The 16,390-nt window shown below is 40.4% G+C and overlaps 1 protein-coding gene across 41 annotated transcripts in view; it reads left to right on the forward strand.

The window, feature by feature from the left end:
• The window catches only part of LOC106007734 (uncharacterized), a 47,738-nt gene extending 31,740 nt beyond the window's left edge, over positions 1-15,998 (forward strand). For 34 of the 41 annotated variants that reach the window (XR_015439564.1, XR_015439565.1, XR_015439571.1 and 31 more), the window contains 2 exons: positions 5,319-5,470; positions 12,013-15,998. Coding sequence is in view for 5 of the 41 variants with exons in the window: in XM_013065371.3 (XP_012920825.1) it covers positions 5,319-5,470; positions 12,013-12,254 (394 nt within the window). In the remaining 36 variants the exon portion in view is untranslated. Of the gene's footprint in view, positions 1-5,318; positions 5,471-6,902; positions 7,064-12,012 lie in introns of all 41 variants that reach the window. The other 7 variants (XR_015439587.1, XR_015439588.1, XM_087182271.1 and 4 more) reach the window with 3 other exon arrangements.
• The last annotated feature ends 392 nt before the right edge of the window (positions 15,999-16,390 follow it).

Here is a 16,390-nt window from a genome sequence, read left to right on the forward strand (position 1 = left end):
GCCTATCCAGCAGCAAGGAACCACTTTCTGTTTTCTGGTCCTCTTCAGTCTCCTTCTTCAGAGTACTGTAGTTTTGTTTGTAGAGATCTTTCACTTCTTTCATTAGATTACTTCTTGAGTATTTTTTTTTTTGAAGTGACTGAATGGTATTGTTTTCATAATTTCCTTCTCATCCCACTCATTGTTATACACAAATGCTAATGATTTTTGTGTGCTGATCTTGTATCCTGCTACTTTGCTGAAATTAATTCTAAGAGTTTCTTGGTGGAGTTCTTTAGGTCTTCCATGTAGAGTATCATGTCATCAGCAAATAATGATAATCTGAGTTCTTCCTTTTCTAGATATATCCCTTTTATATCTTTCTCTTGCCTAATTGCTCTGGCTAATGTTTCAAGTACTATGTTGAATAGCAGAGGTGATAGTGGACGTCCTTGTTTTGTTCCTGATTTTAGGGGGAATGCCTTTGGGTTTTCCCCATTTTGTATGATGCTGGAAATTGGCTTGTCATAGATAGTTTTTATCATACTCAGTTATGGTCCTTCAATACCTGTTTTCTTCAGGGTTTTTAATCATAAAGGGGTGTTGGATTTTGTCAAAGCCTTTTCAGCATCTAGCAATATAGTCATGTGGTTTTTGACCTTGCTCTTGTTTATATGATGTATTACATTTATAGAGTTACATATGTTGAAGCATCCTTGCATCTCTGGGATGAAGCCTACTTGATCATGGTGTATCAGCTTTTTGATAATATGCTGCATTATATTTGGAGGATTTTTCATCTGTGTTCATTAAAGAGATTGGCCTATAGTTCTCTTTTTTTTTTTTTTTGATACCAGGGATCAAACTTGGGACCTTGCACTTGCAAGGCAGACAGCGGCACCACTGAGCTAAATCCCTGGCCCTATAGTTCTCTTTTTTGGCTGGGTCTTCATCTGGTTTGGGGATCAGGGTGATAGTGGCTTCATAAATGAGTTTGGGAGTTCTCCATCCCTTTCAATTTCTTTGAATCACTTGAGGAGTATTGGTAATATAGTATCCTTAAAAGTTTTGTAAAATTCAGCTGTGAAGCCATCAGATTCTGGCCTTTTTTTAGTTGGTAGATTCTTTATTACTGAGTCAGTTTCATTGCTTGTGCTTGGATTGTTAAGTATATTTATATCTTCTTGGGTTAGTTTTGGTAGTTTGTATGTGTCTAGGAATCTATCCATTTCTTCAAAATTTGCTTATTTGTTGGAATATAATTTTTCAAAGCCATTGCTATTCTTTTGGATTTCAACATTGTATGTTGTGACTTTACCTTTGTCATTTCTAAATGCACTTATGTGCATCTTTTCTCTCTTTCTCTTGGTGAGTCTTGCTAAAGGCTTGTCTATTTTATTTATTCTTTTAAAGAACCAGCTCTTCACTTTGTTGATTTGTTTCATAGTTTTTTGTCTCAATTTCATTAATTTCATTAGTTTCCACTCTTATCTTTATAATTTCTCTCTTTAGTTTTGATTTGGGACTGGTTTGTTGTTATTTCTAGAGTATCTTAAGGTTTCTTACAAGGTTATTTATTTGGGCTGGGCTTGCTCTGTCTCCATAATATGAGCAATAATTGCAATGAATTTTCCTCTTAGAACTCCTTTCAAAATGTCCCAAAAAGTTTCACTGAGCTATACAGTCATTGTCATTGACTTCCAGAAATTTTTAAATTTCTTCTTTGATTTCTTCTGTGACCCATTGGTTGTTTAGGAGTATGTTGTTAATTTTTCAGGAGCCTTTGCCTTTTCCAAAAGTTCTTCTGTTGTTGATTTCTATTTTCATTGCACAGTGGTCAGATTGCATGGGATAATTTGTGTGTGTGTGTGTGTGTGTGTGGTGCTGGGGATCGAACTCGGGTCCTTGCACTTGCACAGCAGGCAGTGAAACCACTGAGCTAAATCCCCAGCCCCTAATTTTAGTACTTTTATATCTACTTAAGCAGGTTTTGTGGACTAGTATGTGATCTGTTTTGGAAAAGGTACCATGTGGTGCTAAAAAGAAAGTATACTTCATTGTAGAGGGGTGGAATACTCTGTATATATCTATTAAGTCCATATGTTCAAGGATATAGTTCAGCTCTGATATTTCTTTATTAGCTTTTTGTTTAGTTGATCTGTCTCTTTGAGAAAGTGAGGTGTTAAAAATCCCTTACTATGATTATGTTAATGTTTATTTGATCTTTTAATTTTTGCAGTATTTGCTTTATGAAAGTAGGTGTTCCAGTATGCACTGCATATGTTTATCAATGTTATCTGTTCTTGTTGGATTGTTCCTTTAACTAATATGTAATGACTTCTTTGTCTCTTCTAATCCATTTATTTATGTATTTAGAGACAGGATCTCACTATGTAGTTCAGGCTGGCCTTGAACTTGCAGTGATCCTCCTGCCTCAGCCTCCCGAGTGCTGGGACTACAGGTGTGCACCACCATGCCCAGCTTCTTCTAATCCATTTAATTTGAAGTTTACTGTGTCTGATACTAGAATTGCCACCTCTGCTTGTTTTTGGGGTCCTGGTGCATGAAATGTTATTTTCCATCCTTTAATTTTAAGGATATGAGTATCTTTTTTGATTAGATGGATTTCTTGCATGCAACAGTTCATTGGATTCTGTTTTTTGGTCCAGTCTGCTGGTCTGTCTTTTGATTAGAGAATTGAGGCTGTTAACATTGATAGATATTACTGAGATACGTTTGTTATTTACTATCATTGCCTTTTTTTTTTTGGTACCGGGGGATGAACTCGGACCTGAGCTTGCGAGGCAGGCAGTGGAACCACTGAGCTAATCCCAAACACCCCGCCCCCATCATTGTCTTCTTTATCTCTTGATGTATCATTTGTTTTACTTTTCCTGTTGTTTTTTATTGTTGTTTATCCACTGACCTCACTAGTTTCCTCTGTGTTTTTAGGTGTGTTCAATCCTATGTTTCTGTTGAGGCTATTTTTGAGTATTTTCTCTAGAGCTGGTTTAGCACTCATGTATCTCCTTAGCTGGTCTGTTTCATGAAAATATCTTATTTCTCCATCTATTTTGAAGGAAAGCTTTGCTGGGTAAATTAATCTGGATTAGAAGTCATTTGTTCTTAGGGCTTGAAATGCTTCACTCCAAGCTCTTCTGGCCTTGAGGATTTGTGCTGAGAAGTCTGCTGTGATTCTAATTGATTTACCTTTGTATGTGATTTTTTGCTTTTCTCTGGCTGCATTTAAAATTCTGGAGTTTTGCTGTGTATCTGCACATTTAATGAGGATATGCTTTGGTGAACTTCTTTCATTATAATTGTTTGGTGTTCTATAAGCATTGTTTATTTGTACTTTGAAATATTTTCTCATATTTGGGAAATTTTCATCGATAATTTCTGTAAGCATATTGGTGAATCCATCTGTGCAGTCTTCTAGCTTTTCTTTAACTCTGATTAGCATTAGATTAGTTTTTTGTTGTTGTCATCCTAGTAGCTGCTGGATAGTCTTCCCTTGTCCTCTTATTTTCTTTTTGGCTTCTTTGAGTTCTTCGTCATAGTTCACTATTTTGTCCTCAATATCAGATACTCTGTCTTGACATTGGTCATTTCTGGAATGTGAATTCTACACTGTTTTTTATTTCAGGTATTTCTGTCTGACACCTTTTAGAGGATTCCATATCCTTATTGAATCTGTCATTGAAGTTTTGAACTCACTCAGTTAGCTCATCCAGTTTTATTCCCCTGAAATTCACTGTAGGCATATTGAGTGCAATTGCTGTAAACTTTTGGTTTATTTTCTCTTTGAACTGATCTATTTTCTTCATCTCTTATAAGAGCTTTTCATAGATTTCTGTTATCTGGTGTTTATTTTCTTCTCCCTTTGTGGCCCCTTGCTCTGCCTTGGGGGAGTTGAGGCAGGTCATAAATCTTCTATTTCCTTGTTTCCCCATTCTCCTACCTTTCTTTTTAATTATATGAGTTCCCCTCTTTTTTCTCCTCCCTTTTTTGGGGGGAAGGTTACTGTCAGTTGGGGACTAGAGGAGTGAGGCAAGTGTGTGGTTATATGGAGCTTTTTGATAGGCTGTTGCCTCCCTGTGACTAATTTTCAGCTTTGTATGTCCAGTTCTAGTATTTGCTACTAATGTTTGAATTACTTTGTCTCTGTCCCTATGTTTTGCACAAGAATTGCTTCACTTTATAACAGCATGTGTCAGATGTCCCCCAGAGCCTCATGCGGATGAGGTGGGGCTGTTTTTCAGGGGCAGCTGAATCTGGAATGTGTGATGCTGGGGGTAAGGGTGTGAGATTACTAAACCACCACATGTTGAGTGATTGGTTTGGTGTCACCCTAACCCTGGTAGTCTGGATAGGATAAAAGGGGCAGAAAGATGCTGTTAAGGTCCCTTGTTGCCTTTGCTATGTTCCACCACCATGAACTGTGGCCTCTCTGTAAGCATTATAACAACCCAAGCCTTAACCCACTGTTAATGTGCACCAAATGCATTGGCTGTGTCTCCCCTACTGGTGAAAAACAACATTCACCAGTAGTTTTATGGAATCAACCCTCTGAAGGGTTTGTGTAATCCCAAAGGGGGGAAGAGAAGAGAAATAGAACTAAAAAGAAAAGACAGAAAGAAAATTTTCTCTCTCTGAGTCTTCTGCTCTGTGATATGGGAAGGGGAAGACAGGAGAAGGGTAAAGGGCCCTATTGATGTTAAGGACCTGTTACTTAGAAAGGGAAAAGAGGGAAGGGTATGTACAAAATTAGCAGTGAGAGATGGGGATGGGGAAAGGCTCTGTGCTTGATGTAAATACTGCATAAAAAGTTTAAGGAGTCAAGTGAAAAGGTAGAGACTGGAGAAAAGTAAAATTGAGAACACATGGGGAAGAGGTTAGGCGAGGAGATACGGGTTAAAGTAGAAAGGGGTACAAACGAACGGGGGGGAGTTTCCTTACCCTCTAAAAACTATATGGGGAGGAGCCAGGGATTTAGCTCAGTGGTGCCGCCGCCTGCCATCTGCCTCCTAAGTGCAAGGTCCTGAGCTTGATCCCCCGTACACACACACAAAAAACTATATTGGGAGGATAAAAAACAGAACAAAACAAAAATACCAAAACAGACAAGCACAGGCAAAGCACAGATATATAGACACGCTCTTAGAAGAATGTAAAATAATGGGATTAAAGTGTGGGGAGTAATGCATAGAAGAAAGACAATAAGAAATTTAAAAATGTTTTAAAGTACAATAAGAATAAAAAATGAGACAGTAATAGTCAAGAATAATAAAAAAGAAAAAAAAAGTTGAGTTGTTTTGCATTCATGGCTCTTTCCTCAGGTTCGTGTTAAGAAGCAGGACTCCAGGTGGCGCCATCTTTGCTCAAACAGGAAGCCAAGGCCCTGGCGCCCAGAACAGTGTGGAGTGTAGAGGCCCAAGTCCCAGCCCCTGCCTCTCAGGGGAACCCCCCAGCCTGCGGCCCAACTGGCTGGGTGAGCTATTTCTTGTGTTATCACTTAATCCTGTTTTCTTCTCTGTCAGTTCCCTCCTGGTTCCCTGTGTGCCCCTCCACTCCCTTCCCTTCTTCTCCCAGCCTTTTTTTCCAGACTCTGAACCCTTTGTCACAGAGAAGCGGAGTTGCTGGCACTCACTGCTCTGCCATTTTTTTCTCATGGCCTGTGATTTTACAATTAGTCTTGATGGCTGGTAATATAAATCATCTACTGTGTTCTCCTAGGAGATATCTTGCTTAATTAGTCCTTTGCTTTTTCTTATACATTTACGAATCAGCTTATTAAATTCCACCAAAAAGCTGGGTATAGTGGTGCATACCTATGACACCAGCTATTCAGGAAGTAGAGGTAGGATGATCACAAGTTCTGGATCAGCTTGGACAACTTAATCTCAAAACAAAACAAAACAAGACAAGACAAAAATATTTAAAGGGCTGGAGATGTAGCACCCCTGGGTTCAATCTCCAGTGCCACAATTTAAAAAGAAAAGTTCCATGAAAAAACTCTGTCGAGATACACTGAATCTGTAGATCAATGTAGGGAAATCTGACATCTCTACATTAATGTCTCCTAACCCACAAATATAGTCCATACTGTAACAGCAAAGTGCCAGCCAGTATATATAGCTCTAGTGTTACAGCTCAATGGAGGTAGTCCAGGAGAATGAAAGATGCACCCAGATGTTTCAGAGGCAAAGTGTGCAGCTTTCTTCTTAATGCTAGCAGGGTCAGTCTGGAACTTCTCCACAAAGAGACTGATGGCCATCTCAGCCAGAGCTGGGTTGTTATACACTTAGGGAAGGGGCCGGGTTACAAGTTTCAATCCTTCATTTACATATGGGCCCAGCAACCTTGTTGGTTACAGAATTTCACATATAGCAGGTTCATTGGTTAACACAGTGCACTGAGTTTTATCTTATTTGCATATGGCCCAGAGGCAGAACAAAGACAATTCCTGAGATGTTTGAGGGAGCCAGGCCCAGGCAGACCTGGGCATGTTAAAAGAATTGGAGGGAAGTCATCTTTCCCTGTTACCAAGTCCAGCTTTAGCTACAGAGTTTATTTCCCTTTCATTCTCTCCTTTTTTTAATCCTAGGTGTTCCTTCAACTTGTTTGCTGGTCTGTGTTTTTATATGTGTAGGTGTAAGCATCAGACCTTGAAGTTACCATCAGTTGGTATGATTCCTGGATTTTTTTTTTTTTTCTTAAAAAAGCTGCTTTAGGACTGCAGATTTAGCTCAGTGGTTTTGCCGCCTGCTGTGCAAGTGCAAGGACCCAAGTTCAATCCCCGGTACCAAAAAAAGAGCTGCTTTATTGACTCCAGTAGCAAATTTATATAAAAAGTTAACATGTCTTGCTCTATTCACATTTACATTTATATGATAATTATATGTGTACACTTCTTATTGCAGTCATGTTCTGCAAGAAAGACAAATATTCAAGGGGTTCTCTAAAAGTTTCAAAATTCAAACTGTTCCAGAAATCTCGGAAAGAAATACACGGAGACACAGAATTTGGGTAAAATAATAAAAGTTCTACTTGCAAGCAGGTGGGACCGCCAGAAACCAGTCTGGTTAGTATCCGCATGCCCCTTTGTTCAGCGTTTACTTTCTATATCCCTTTTAGCCATTATCTCATCCCTAGTGGTCTTTGATGTGTAAATACAATTCCAGTTCCTATTGACAAGTCACAGACACAAGATAGGCACATATACATTGTAAATTCATCCAGGCATTGCAACTTTGTTAGGTTAATGAAGTTACTTGTAAAAGAGTCAGATAAAAGTCACCTTAAATAAGAGTTATGGGAAAAGCAAATCTTAAAGGAACACATTACTTATTTTGCTTCTACAACTACCTTAATATTCAGTCTAAGTTATCTAAAACTATTCCCTATCAAAACCACAGTGTCTTGACTGAATAACATGATTATAAACAGGACTCAAAAAGCTGCAAATGAGCGTGCTTCATAATAGCTCCCTTCTCTCTGACCTTTTTCCAAAATCTTCTTTCATTAACAATCTATACTCTTGGGCTGGGGATTTAGCTCAGTGATTCTGCCTCCTGCCTTGTAAACACAAGGTCCCAAGTTTGATCCCCAGTACCAAAAACAAAGCAAAATGAAAACAACCTATACTCTTTAAAATGCATTTATAGTTTTATAGGTCAGTAATGTGATTTAAATGATTACTTCAGTCTTTAAAAAAATTTAAAGTGATGATTCCTGGATCTGTTTTTTTGGTACAGGGGATCAAACTCAGGACCTTGTGCTTTCGAGGCAGGTGGCGGAACCACTGAGCTAAATCCCTGGCCCATGATTCCTGGATTTTAATGGAGTTAAGATTGAGAAATAAAGCATATGAACCAATTTATATGGACCAATGGTCAATAACATGATACCAAAGAGAGATCCTAATAAAGCACCTATCTATGTCTTTTAGTCACGTAGGGCATTCCACTAGTTGTCAGGGTTTTACTGAGTCAATCTAAACAAGATAGGATAGCAAATGCCAGCATAAAACCCCAACATATACCTAAGAGGAAACATCTTTGGAAAGTATTTCAGTCCTCTGGAGTAACAGTTATTAAGCCTATGTCAAGAATAAAGGGAGTCACTATGAGGCAGGCAAGAATAAAGATGTCAGGGAAAAGACCAAGTCTAGAAAGCGTGGTTGACGTCCTCAGGCTTCAGCCGTGCATTGACCCATCAGCATCTGGAGTGACAGGGGCAGGGCTCTGAGTGTGTTGTCTCCTCAGGGTGAGCTTTTTCCCCCGCTCAGGATGAGTTTTAAGAGAGTTGTCTTGTCAGTGTGGGCCTCCCAGGAGTTGTCATGATGGTGCTATTTATTTATTTATTGGGTTTTTGTACCGGGATTGAACTTGGGACCTTTTGCTTGTGAGGCAGGCAGTGGAACCACTGAGCTAAATCCCCAGCCTGTGATGGTACTTTTTGATTCGAGAGTGCTGAATCCATGGCTGGATCTCTGTAACTTTTTTTTTTTTTTGAATTTTCATGTTTTAATCATGTAATGTAGCTGTTTTAAACAGGAAAATAATTTATGACAACCCATAAGAGCAAAGCAAAGGATTACTCTATTATAATAAGCTGTGGATAAAATCAGGACTATTTCCAGTTCCACTGAAGTCTGGCCCCAACGCGTCAAGTGGCAAGAAGCCCCAACGTTTCCCTTGAGTGGAAGCTGCAGCAGCCCAGCACTGGGTATGGCGAGCACACAGAGGGCCCTGCAGCAAAGAATCCAAGGCCCAGGCAGCAGGCATGTGCATCTGTGAGCACGCCTCCTCCCGGCAGGCACACTCCCTGAAGCAATCAGCCCCTGCTCCACTCCCAGAATGTGTCAAGGGTGGATGGAGAGCGATTCTCTCCACCAAGATCGCTGAGTGCCAATGCCTTAAAACAGCAAGCTAACAAGGCTTTATTTTTATCAAATATCTATGTAATTTCAATGTGAAAAACATCTACATACACATTTGTTATTAAGATCTGTGAGATGGGTCACAAAGTAACAGAGGTGAATAATGTGAGCCAGGGCTCCACACAGAATTAACCACATGTACTCGATTCCCAGAGTTCACTCTGTGAGAAGGAACAAATGCAAATTTTGTCTTAAAGGATTACTCAAACATGGTCCAGAAAGTGAGTCTTCATCAGCTAACGGGAACCAAGGAGTTCACATGGCTATGGCCCAGTTACCTGCATTCAGTGGCCACTATCCAGATTTCCAGTGCCTGGCTGTAGTTAATGCAAAATGATGAACACCCCAAAATTCTTACCCCAAAATATAGGCTCTGGCTTACCAGTATGCTTTAAACCTCATTTCTCTTTAATTAAGACATGGGGGGGGGGGGGTCAGGCTTAACACAAAGTAACACTTATTTTGGCAGAATACCAACCAAAACATAAAATGCCGAAGCTATGTGTTCAGAAATAAAAGGCATTAAGGAAAAATACACTCAACACAGGATACAATATACCTAAACATTTTGAAATTATAATTTAAATCTTAAGGATAAAAGCTGAAAAACTATGCTCAGCTTTTGCTAGATTAAGTGCACCTGTTTCCCCCAAACAAAAATTGTGGTAAGATTTAATCACACCTAAAGTCTGAATTTTTTCAGTACAACCACTACATACACACAGAACATTTGTTTGCAAATTTATAATTTCCCTGGCTCATCCCAATGTGCAATTCACACTGAAGACTACAATTGGGGCAAGTGTACATGAACTGAAAAATTACAATTCCAAGTTTCAAAACTTGCTCTTAGAAATGTTTTTTTTCTTAGAAATTATTTATAGGATACTCAGGTCATTTTTACTTCTTAGTTAAGATGTTGAACTGTTATCTGATTATCAGTCTACCCCAGAATTACTATATGCCAATTTGAGGGACTAGAGATCAAACATTGAAAGTGCTATCTTTCTAAAAGGCTGAACAAAGTAATTCCAAGTGAGTCTGTTTTTACGTCTCAGCATTTTAGTAGACTCTGCCAGGCTCCAAAGACCCAATAGGATAAACAATGGTGCAACATTTTAAACAGGGGCCAGTTACTTAGTGTCATTCAGAGCCCAAAATCTGAAGAATGACCAAAATCAAAGCTTTATTTTTTTAACTGTATAAATGTGATCCAAATATGTCCATCACTAGTTTTTCTAAAAGAAACATGCTGTAAATAAGCAAACTACATCTGCTCACTAATGTGTATGGACTCCCTAGATGTCTCACTGGGCTTAATTACAGACCACTCACAGCAATAGATTTTTAGTATGAAGTGTAGCACAATGTTAAGCCACAATGTTAAGCCACAATGTTAAGCCACCAAAGTCATGCCACTGATCATTCGATAGTCACTGGACCCATAGTCCACAGCAAAAGGCCACCTACTGTGTGGTTAACCTCAACAGAATGATCGTGTGTTTAAATAAAAATTTAAATAGAACCAGAGCTTCTTGTCAGGGTACTATTTAAACTATCCAGAATAGATGAAGAAATCACCAGTCAGAGCAAGAACTAAGATTGTCACAGATTGAGTGAAAAAGACAATTAATGGAAACCAACAGAGAAACTAGTCATACGTAAGAATTGTCTACCATGAATTTTAAGCAACTACCGTGAAAAATTTTTCACAAGCAATTACAAATTGTCACAAAGCAAAACAAAAAATATCAACAGAAAGTAAACAAATTATAAGATGAAACAAATGAAGATTATAAAACTGAAGAAATATTTTTAGAAAGGCATTAGATGGGCTTATTAGTAGAATAGCAGTGACAAATGAACATAATAATAAATCAAAATGATTTCTTAATCTGAATAAAATGAAAACAAGGTCCAAAAGACCATGAGTGGAGCTTAACAAATTTATGAGAAGGAAAAGTCTGCCGCATATGATCAGGGTCACCAAAGGCAAGTAGAAAGAAAGGGGGATAAAAGAGTGTTCTAATAATTGTTGAAAACTCCCCAAATTTTGCCAAAAACATGAAGGCACAAATTTACAAAGCACAAATAGGAATACAATAAAACAAGAAAAAGAAATACTATATGGATATATGAAAGGAAGGAATAAACCCATTCCTGATTGCAGGTAGGATTGTCTACATCGATTATATTAATAAATATAAAAAAAATTCCTCTTTAAAAATCAAGTATCAACCTACCATGCACAAAGCCCCACCATAAAAACCCCAAACAAACACCCCAAACCCACGTGTCACCATGACCCTGACTCTCTCCTCTCGACAGCCTGGGGACGTGGGCGTGCGGAGACCGCTGCAGCCCTGAGGCTGGTTTCTGCACAGGTGGGCGGAGGAGGCCTTTCTGTCATCACGGCTCTCTCTATCCATGGTCACGGTCCACACGGGTGAACTGCATTCTCTGTTCCCATTTGATTTCATACCAAATGGCATCTGAATGTGGAAGCCCACGGTGCTAATGCGGGGGCATGAGGTGGGGCACATGGGGTGCCAGGGCTCACTCTGTGGTAAGCGAACAGTGGGGTGGAAAGTCAGGGAAGCACGGGAGGAGAAAGCATTTCCCGTTCCGGGGCTGATCTCACTCCCCGAGGAGGAGGGCTCTGTGCAGGGCGCTGTGCCTTCTGTGGCTCTACGCTTGGCCGCTCAGAGCCTTCGGGGTCAACAGTACCTAGGCTGGAATGTAATACGACTGTTTAATGTCACCCCGCTTAGGTTCAGTTTTTTTACAGCAACATTATTTATGGCAAGTTTTCCATTTATAGTAGTGGTATTTTATATCATTTTAAAATACAGTGAAGGTTTCAAGAAAAGTGACTTACTCTGAAGAAAAGTGACTTACTCTGAAGAAAAGTACAGGTAGTATGCAGATAGGATAAAATTGAAGGTGGTGGTACAACAATGACAATTTGGAAACTTTTCTGTCACTTTGCTAATCAGCACAGTTCTAGAGCATCTCTAAAATCATTCTTTCCATCACATGTCCTACACCTGTTCCTGCTGTTTCTAATTCATTTCTCTATAATATTACAGGGTCAGAATCCAGTGACCAAGAAAATACCAAAGGAGTTCACATAAAAACACACAGTCCTTGCTGTAGACAGCTAGTGATTTGGGAAGTAAGGATGAACACAAGGGCAAAGATGCCATCCAAAACCAGGAAAAATTTAACTGATGAGAAGCAACTACCAATTCTGAGGACAATTCCAAAACTCAAAAGAGGATGTATATCCTTTAACTTTTCCGGTGTAATCAGTGCTACAATTCCGGAGTGAAATGATGAACTTGTGGCCCTGTATGACGATGGAAGAAGGCCTTTGTTCTCAGGAGCTGTCTGCTGAGTATAACGGTAGACAGTGGTCTCTGCTATTCTTTTCTTTTTTTTTTTTTTGGTACCAGGGATTGAACTCGGGACCTTGTGCTTGTGAGGCAAGCACCAGAACCACTGAGCCAAATCCCCAGCCCTCTGCTGCTCATTTTTTTAAGTTTTACAAGAGAAAAAACCCCCTGTGCATGTGTGTTTTGGGAGGGGAGAAATAAACCAAATCTGGTGAATGTTAAGCAGTGGGGATTCTAGGGGACAGTTGTATGGTATTGTTCCTTCAGCTCTTCTATAGACTTGCAATTTTTAAAAATAAAGAGGACAGGGAACCTTAAATAAATAAGTGAAAAAGTATATACACATACACATGAATACTTGTATACTCAGAATATCTCTGGATGGATGTGCAAGAAACTGGTAACAAAGGTTACATCTAAGGTGGAGAACTGGAGGGCTCTGTGTTAGAGATAGACGAGATTTGTTTTTCACTTTTGAAATGTTTTGAACTATTTATCATGCAGCTGTGTAATTTACTTTTTTAAATGATACAAATACAATACAATACAATACAAATCAAGAGAAGCATCTTTGTCCTTCTAGAACCAGTTTCTTGAAGGTATGGACAATCATATTTGTTATTTCCCAGTACATATGATTCTATTGCCTGGCAAAGGACACATATAAGTTACAAGTGGATTCATATAAAGCAAAGTTATAGGGCCTGAGGCTGCATCTTGCCTAGCATGTGTAAGCCCCTGGGTTCCATCCCTACCCTGCGAAAAATACAATGAAGTTATAAAATGGGCTCAATCCTGTTTAATTTGTTTTAAGGAAAACCATTCCCGATGGTGTTGTCAGAAGCCTAACATTTTGCTCTTTTGATAATTCAAAACTCCCCTGAGGAGTCACCTATTAGATGCTGAGCACAATGTATGCTGCTAAATTTTAAGGCCTTACCATCAAGGGGCAAACAAATGAATCACTGAGTGAAAGAAATGTGTACAGATCTGAAAGTCGTGGACCTCCCATGAGCTGAAGAACATGGGAACTGTCACTTTAAGAAGACTCTTCCACATCATAGAAAATCTTTAAGAAGTGCTGAGGGTCAGAGTGAATTCTGATTCCTGAGCTGCAGGAAGTTAATTACATGATGTTCCCTTGGACCAAAAATTAGAACATCGTATGCCCAAAGCCATCCATACCACAGGCTCTGACATTGGAGATGGCAGCCCTGAAATGAGGGTATGAACATGAAAGGTAAGCTCCCTGCTTTGTCAGTGCCTGCTGTGGATGTCACACTTAGGTAGGAGGAAAGTTCCACTGGGCTCCATCTTCCAATAAACAGCAGAATAAAATCTGTTGTAGACCAGATTGATTTAGCAAGTTGGACTTATTACAGAGAACCCGCACACTCCCTGACAAGGTCAAATAAAGCTAAGCCCTCACTGAAAAACCTGAAATGCTTTCCCAACACAATGTTTTCTATACAGGTACAGAGTAGATAATGATTCCTACCTCTGCAACATCCTTCAATTTACAAAGGACTTAACCCAGCTTTCCTTTGAAAAGCAAGCTCCCCGGCCCTACTGCTGTTTATTAATAAAATACTGTGGCTACAGGGGAGACTGGAGACAGAAAAGCTCGAGTCTGGTGAACCAGGAACCATCAATGACCAAAAATCAGAAGGGTTGTAACATGAAGTTTCCCAAGCTATGGGCTCCATGCAACTGATAGTTTGGCAGGCAATTTTAAGGAGTAGGGGGATATGCAGTAATGATTCAGGGAGTATTTAGCATGAGAAAATACTGACATACCCACCAAGAGAGCCATCTCTTCAAATCCTGCTTAGGTCAAAGAACGACTCCCAACCCGGAATGGTGTTGTACACCTGTAATGCCGGCATTCAGGGAGGCCAAGGCAGGAAGGTCACAAGCTGAGCTCACCCAGCTCGGGCAACCTATGACTACCATGACCTTGTCTTAAAATGAAAAATGAAAAAGGGGCTGGGGATGTTGCTCACTGCAATGGCCCTGGCTTCAAATGCCAGTACCAGCAACAACAAAAAAGCAACTCTCAGGATGGTGGTCCCACACAGCTCAGAGACCATGGGGCCTGCTGACATACGGTATTCAGCTAATCAGTAGCATTCTTCCTTTTATGCTTATTTTATGGATACTATTAAATTATGGTAGGGATACAAATTAGTTTTAAAAATAAATTTAAGCAAAAATCAATTTGAAATGCTAAGTAGGTGACAAATGGATCTGGAGAGCATCATAACTTGAGGCATGGCTGCTAGAGAAGGGCAGATTCACGGGACAGGTGGCACTGGGCAGGGGCCTGGCCAGCCCGGTGTCTGCTACCTGGCTCTTGCACACATTACCTGTGAGACATTAGTCTCCTTAGCCATTAAAAGAGAACACTGAACCAAATTATCTCTGCTGTCCTCCTCTGCTCTGTGACTTTGCTGATATTATACGAGGCGATTAAAGAGTAGGCCATGGCATGCACTCCTAAGAATCTGATCCCCAATTATGTCCTCACAGGAGATAACTGGAAAATATCTGGTGCTTGCTAATGCTCACTTGATGACTTAGTAAACTGAAAAAGGGAAGGTGCTCTTTTTACAGATCTACTGTGTCAAGTGAGGCCGAGGCGCAGGCAGCAAGTCGGGCAATGTCAGGGCAGAGTGGACCACGATGGCACCAGAGAGGGCAGCACACTGTCACAGGCAGACCGGACTCCACCACTCCAACTTTTCTGCCACCTGTTGCCTCCCTGTTGAAAATAATGGGATGGATAACCAGAGGTGCACAACAAAACAAAACTAAAAGCCAAGGGCAGAATTCCACTGAGATACTGTTCAAAATACCAAAGCACAAAAGATAAGTCCAGCAAGCGTGGGAAGTATCAAGCAAGCAGGACTGTAGAATGAGGGCACAAGCATAGATTTGCTGAAGAGAACAAATGGTTAATTCGGAGGGGAAGAATTTAGTTGGAGTCAGTTGATCTGGACTGGACGTGAACTCTCCCAAGCTCTGCTATTTCCAATGTAACACAGCCAAATTATGGAGGGGCAAGAAGCTTCTGCCACTGTAGCCTGCTAATACTAGGCAGAGGTGTCTGCTACACTACTCTCTTCTGGAAAGTGAAAAAAAAAAGGATTTAGCGGAGTAGCACTGTTCCTGCCTTGCAAGTGCAAGATCCAGAGTTGGATCCCCAGTACCAAAAAAAAAATCCTAACTCACACTGTGATGTCAGCACAAACTCAATAACAAAACAAGAGCAAGAGCCAGGGATTTAGCTCAGTGGTTCCACTGCCTGGCCTGCAAGTATAAGGATCCGAGTTCGATCCCTGGTACCAAAAAACAAAGTATAGTAAATATTCTCAATAATGTAAACTTAGAATGTTTCCTTTGAATCAGAAAAAAGATAATTTGGGACAGGGATTTAGCTCAGTGGTTCCGCCGCCTGCCTCACAAGCCCAAGATCCCGAGTTCGATCCTGGTACCAAAAACAAACAAGAAAAAGGACATTTTTTTTTTTCCCGTACCGGGAATCGAACTCAGGACCTTGCACTTGCCAGGCAGGTGTGGCGCCACTGAGCTAAATCCCCGGCTGTAGAAAAAGGACAATTGTAATCAAAATTTCAACTGGGATTTTCAACGGGATGGTAAAGAGCTTTTTTTCTTGGTACCGGGGATCAGACTTGGGACCTTGCGCTTGCGCAGCCGGCGCTGGAACCACTGAGCTGAATCCTCGACCCCTAAAGAGCTTGTTCTTAGATTTGTATGGAAAATAGAGTCAAGAGAAGCCAAAACAGCAGGGGATTTAGCTCAGTGGTGCCGCCGCGTGCCTCTCAAGCGCAAGGAGCACAGTTCGATCCCCGGTTCCAAAAAAAAAAAAAAAAATTAACATAAATGAAACTACAAAGCCCTTAGGAGAAGGAGCCACACAGTGGCTGCGACCCGAGCAGCCTTTGGCTTCGTGCAGCTTCTCCTTACCGCGCCCTAGTGGTCAGCCTGAAAAGGGCAGCTCGACATTCAAAGGCAGTTTGGGAATCTCTGCACAGATGGGAACTACTGAAAG

The sequence above is a fragment of the Heterocephalus glaber genome, unplaced genomic scaffold (genome assembly GCF_053883595.1).
Source record: "Heterocephalus glaber isolate CG9 unplaced genomic scaffold, H.glaber_assembly_v1.0 deba00001472, whole genome shotgun sequence".
Classification (NCBI taxonomy): domain Eukaryota; kingdom Metazoa; phylum Chordata; class Mammalia; order Rodentia; family Bathyergidae; genus Heterocephalus; species Heterocephalus glaber.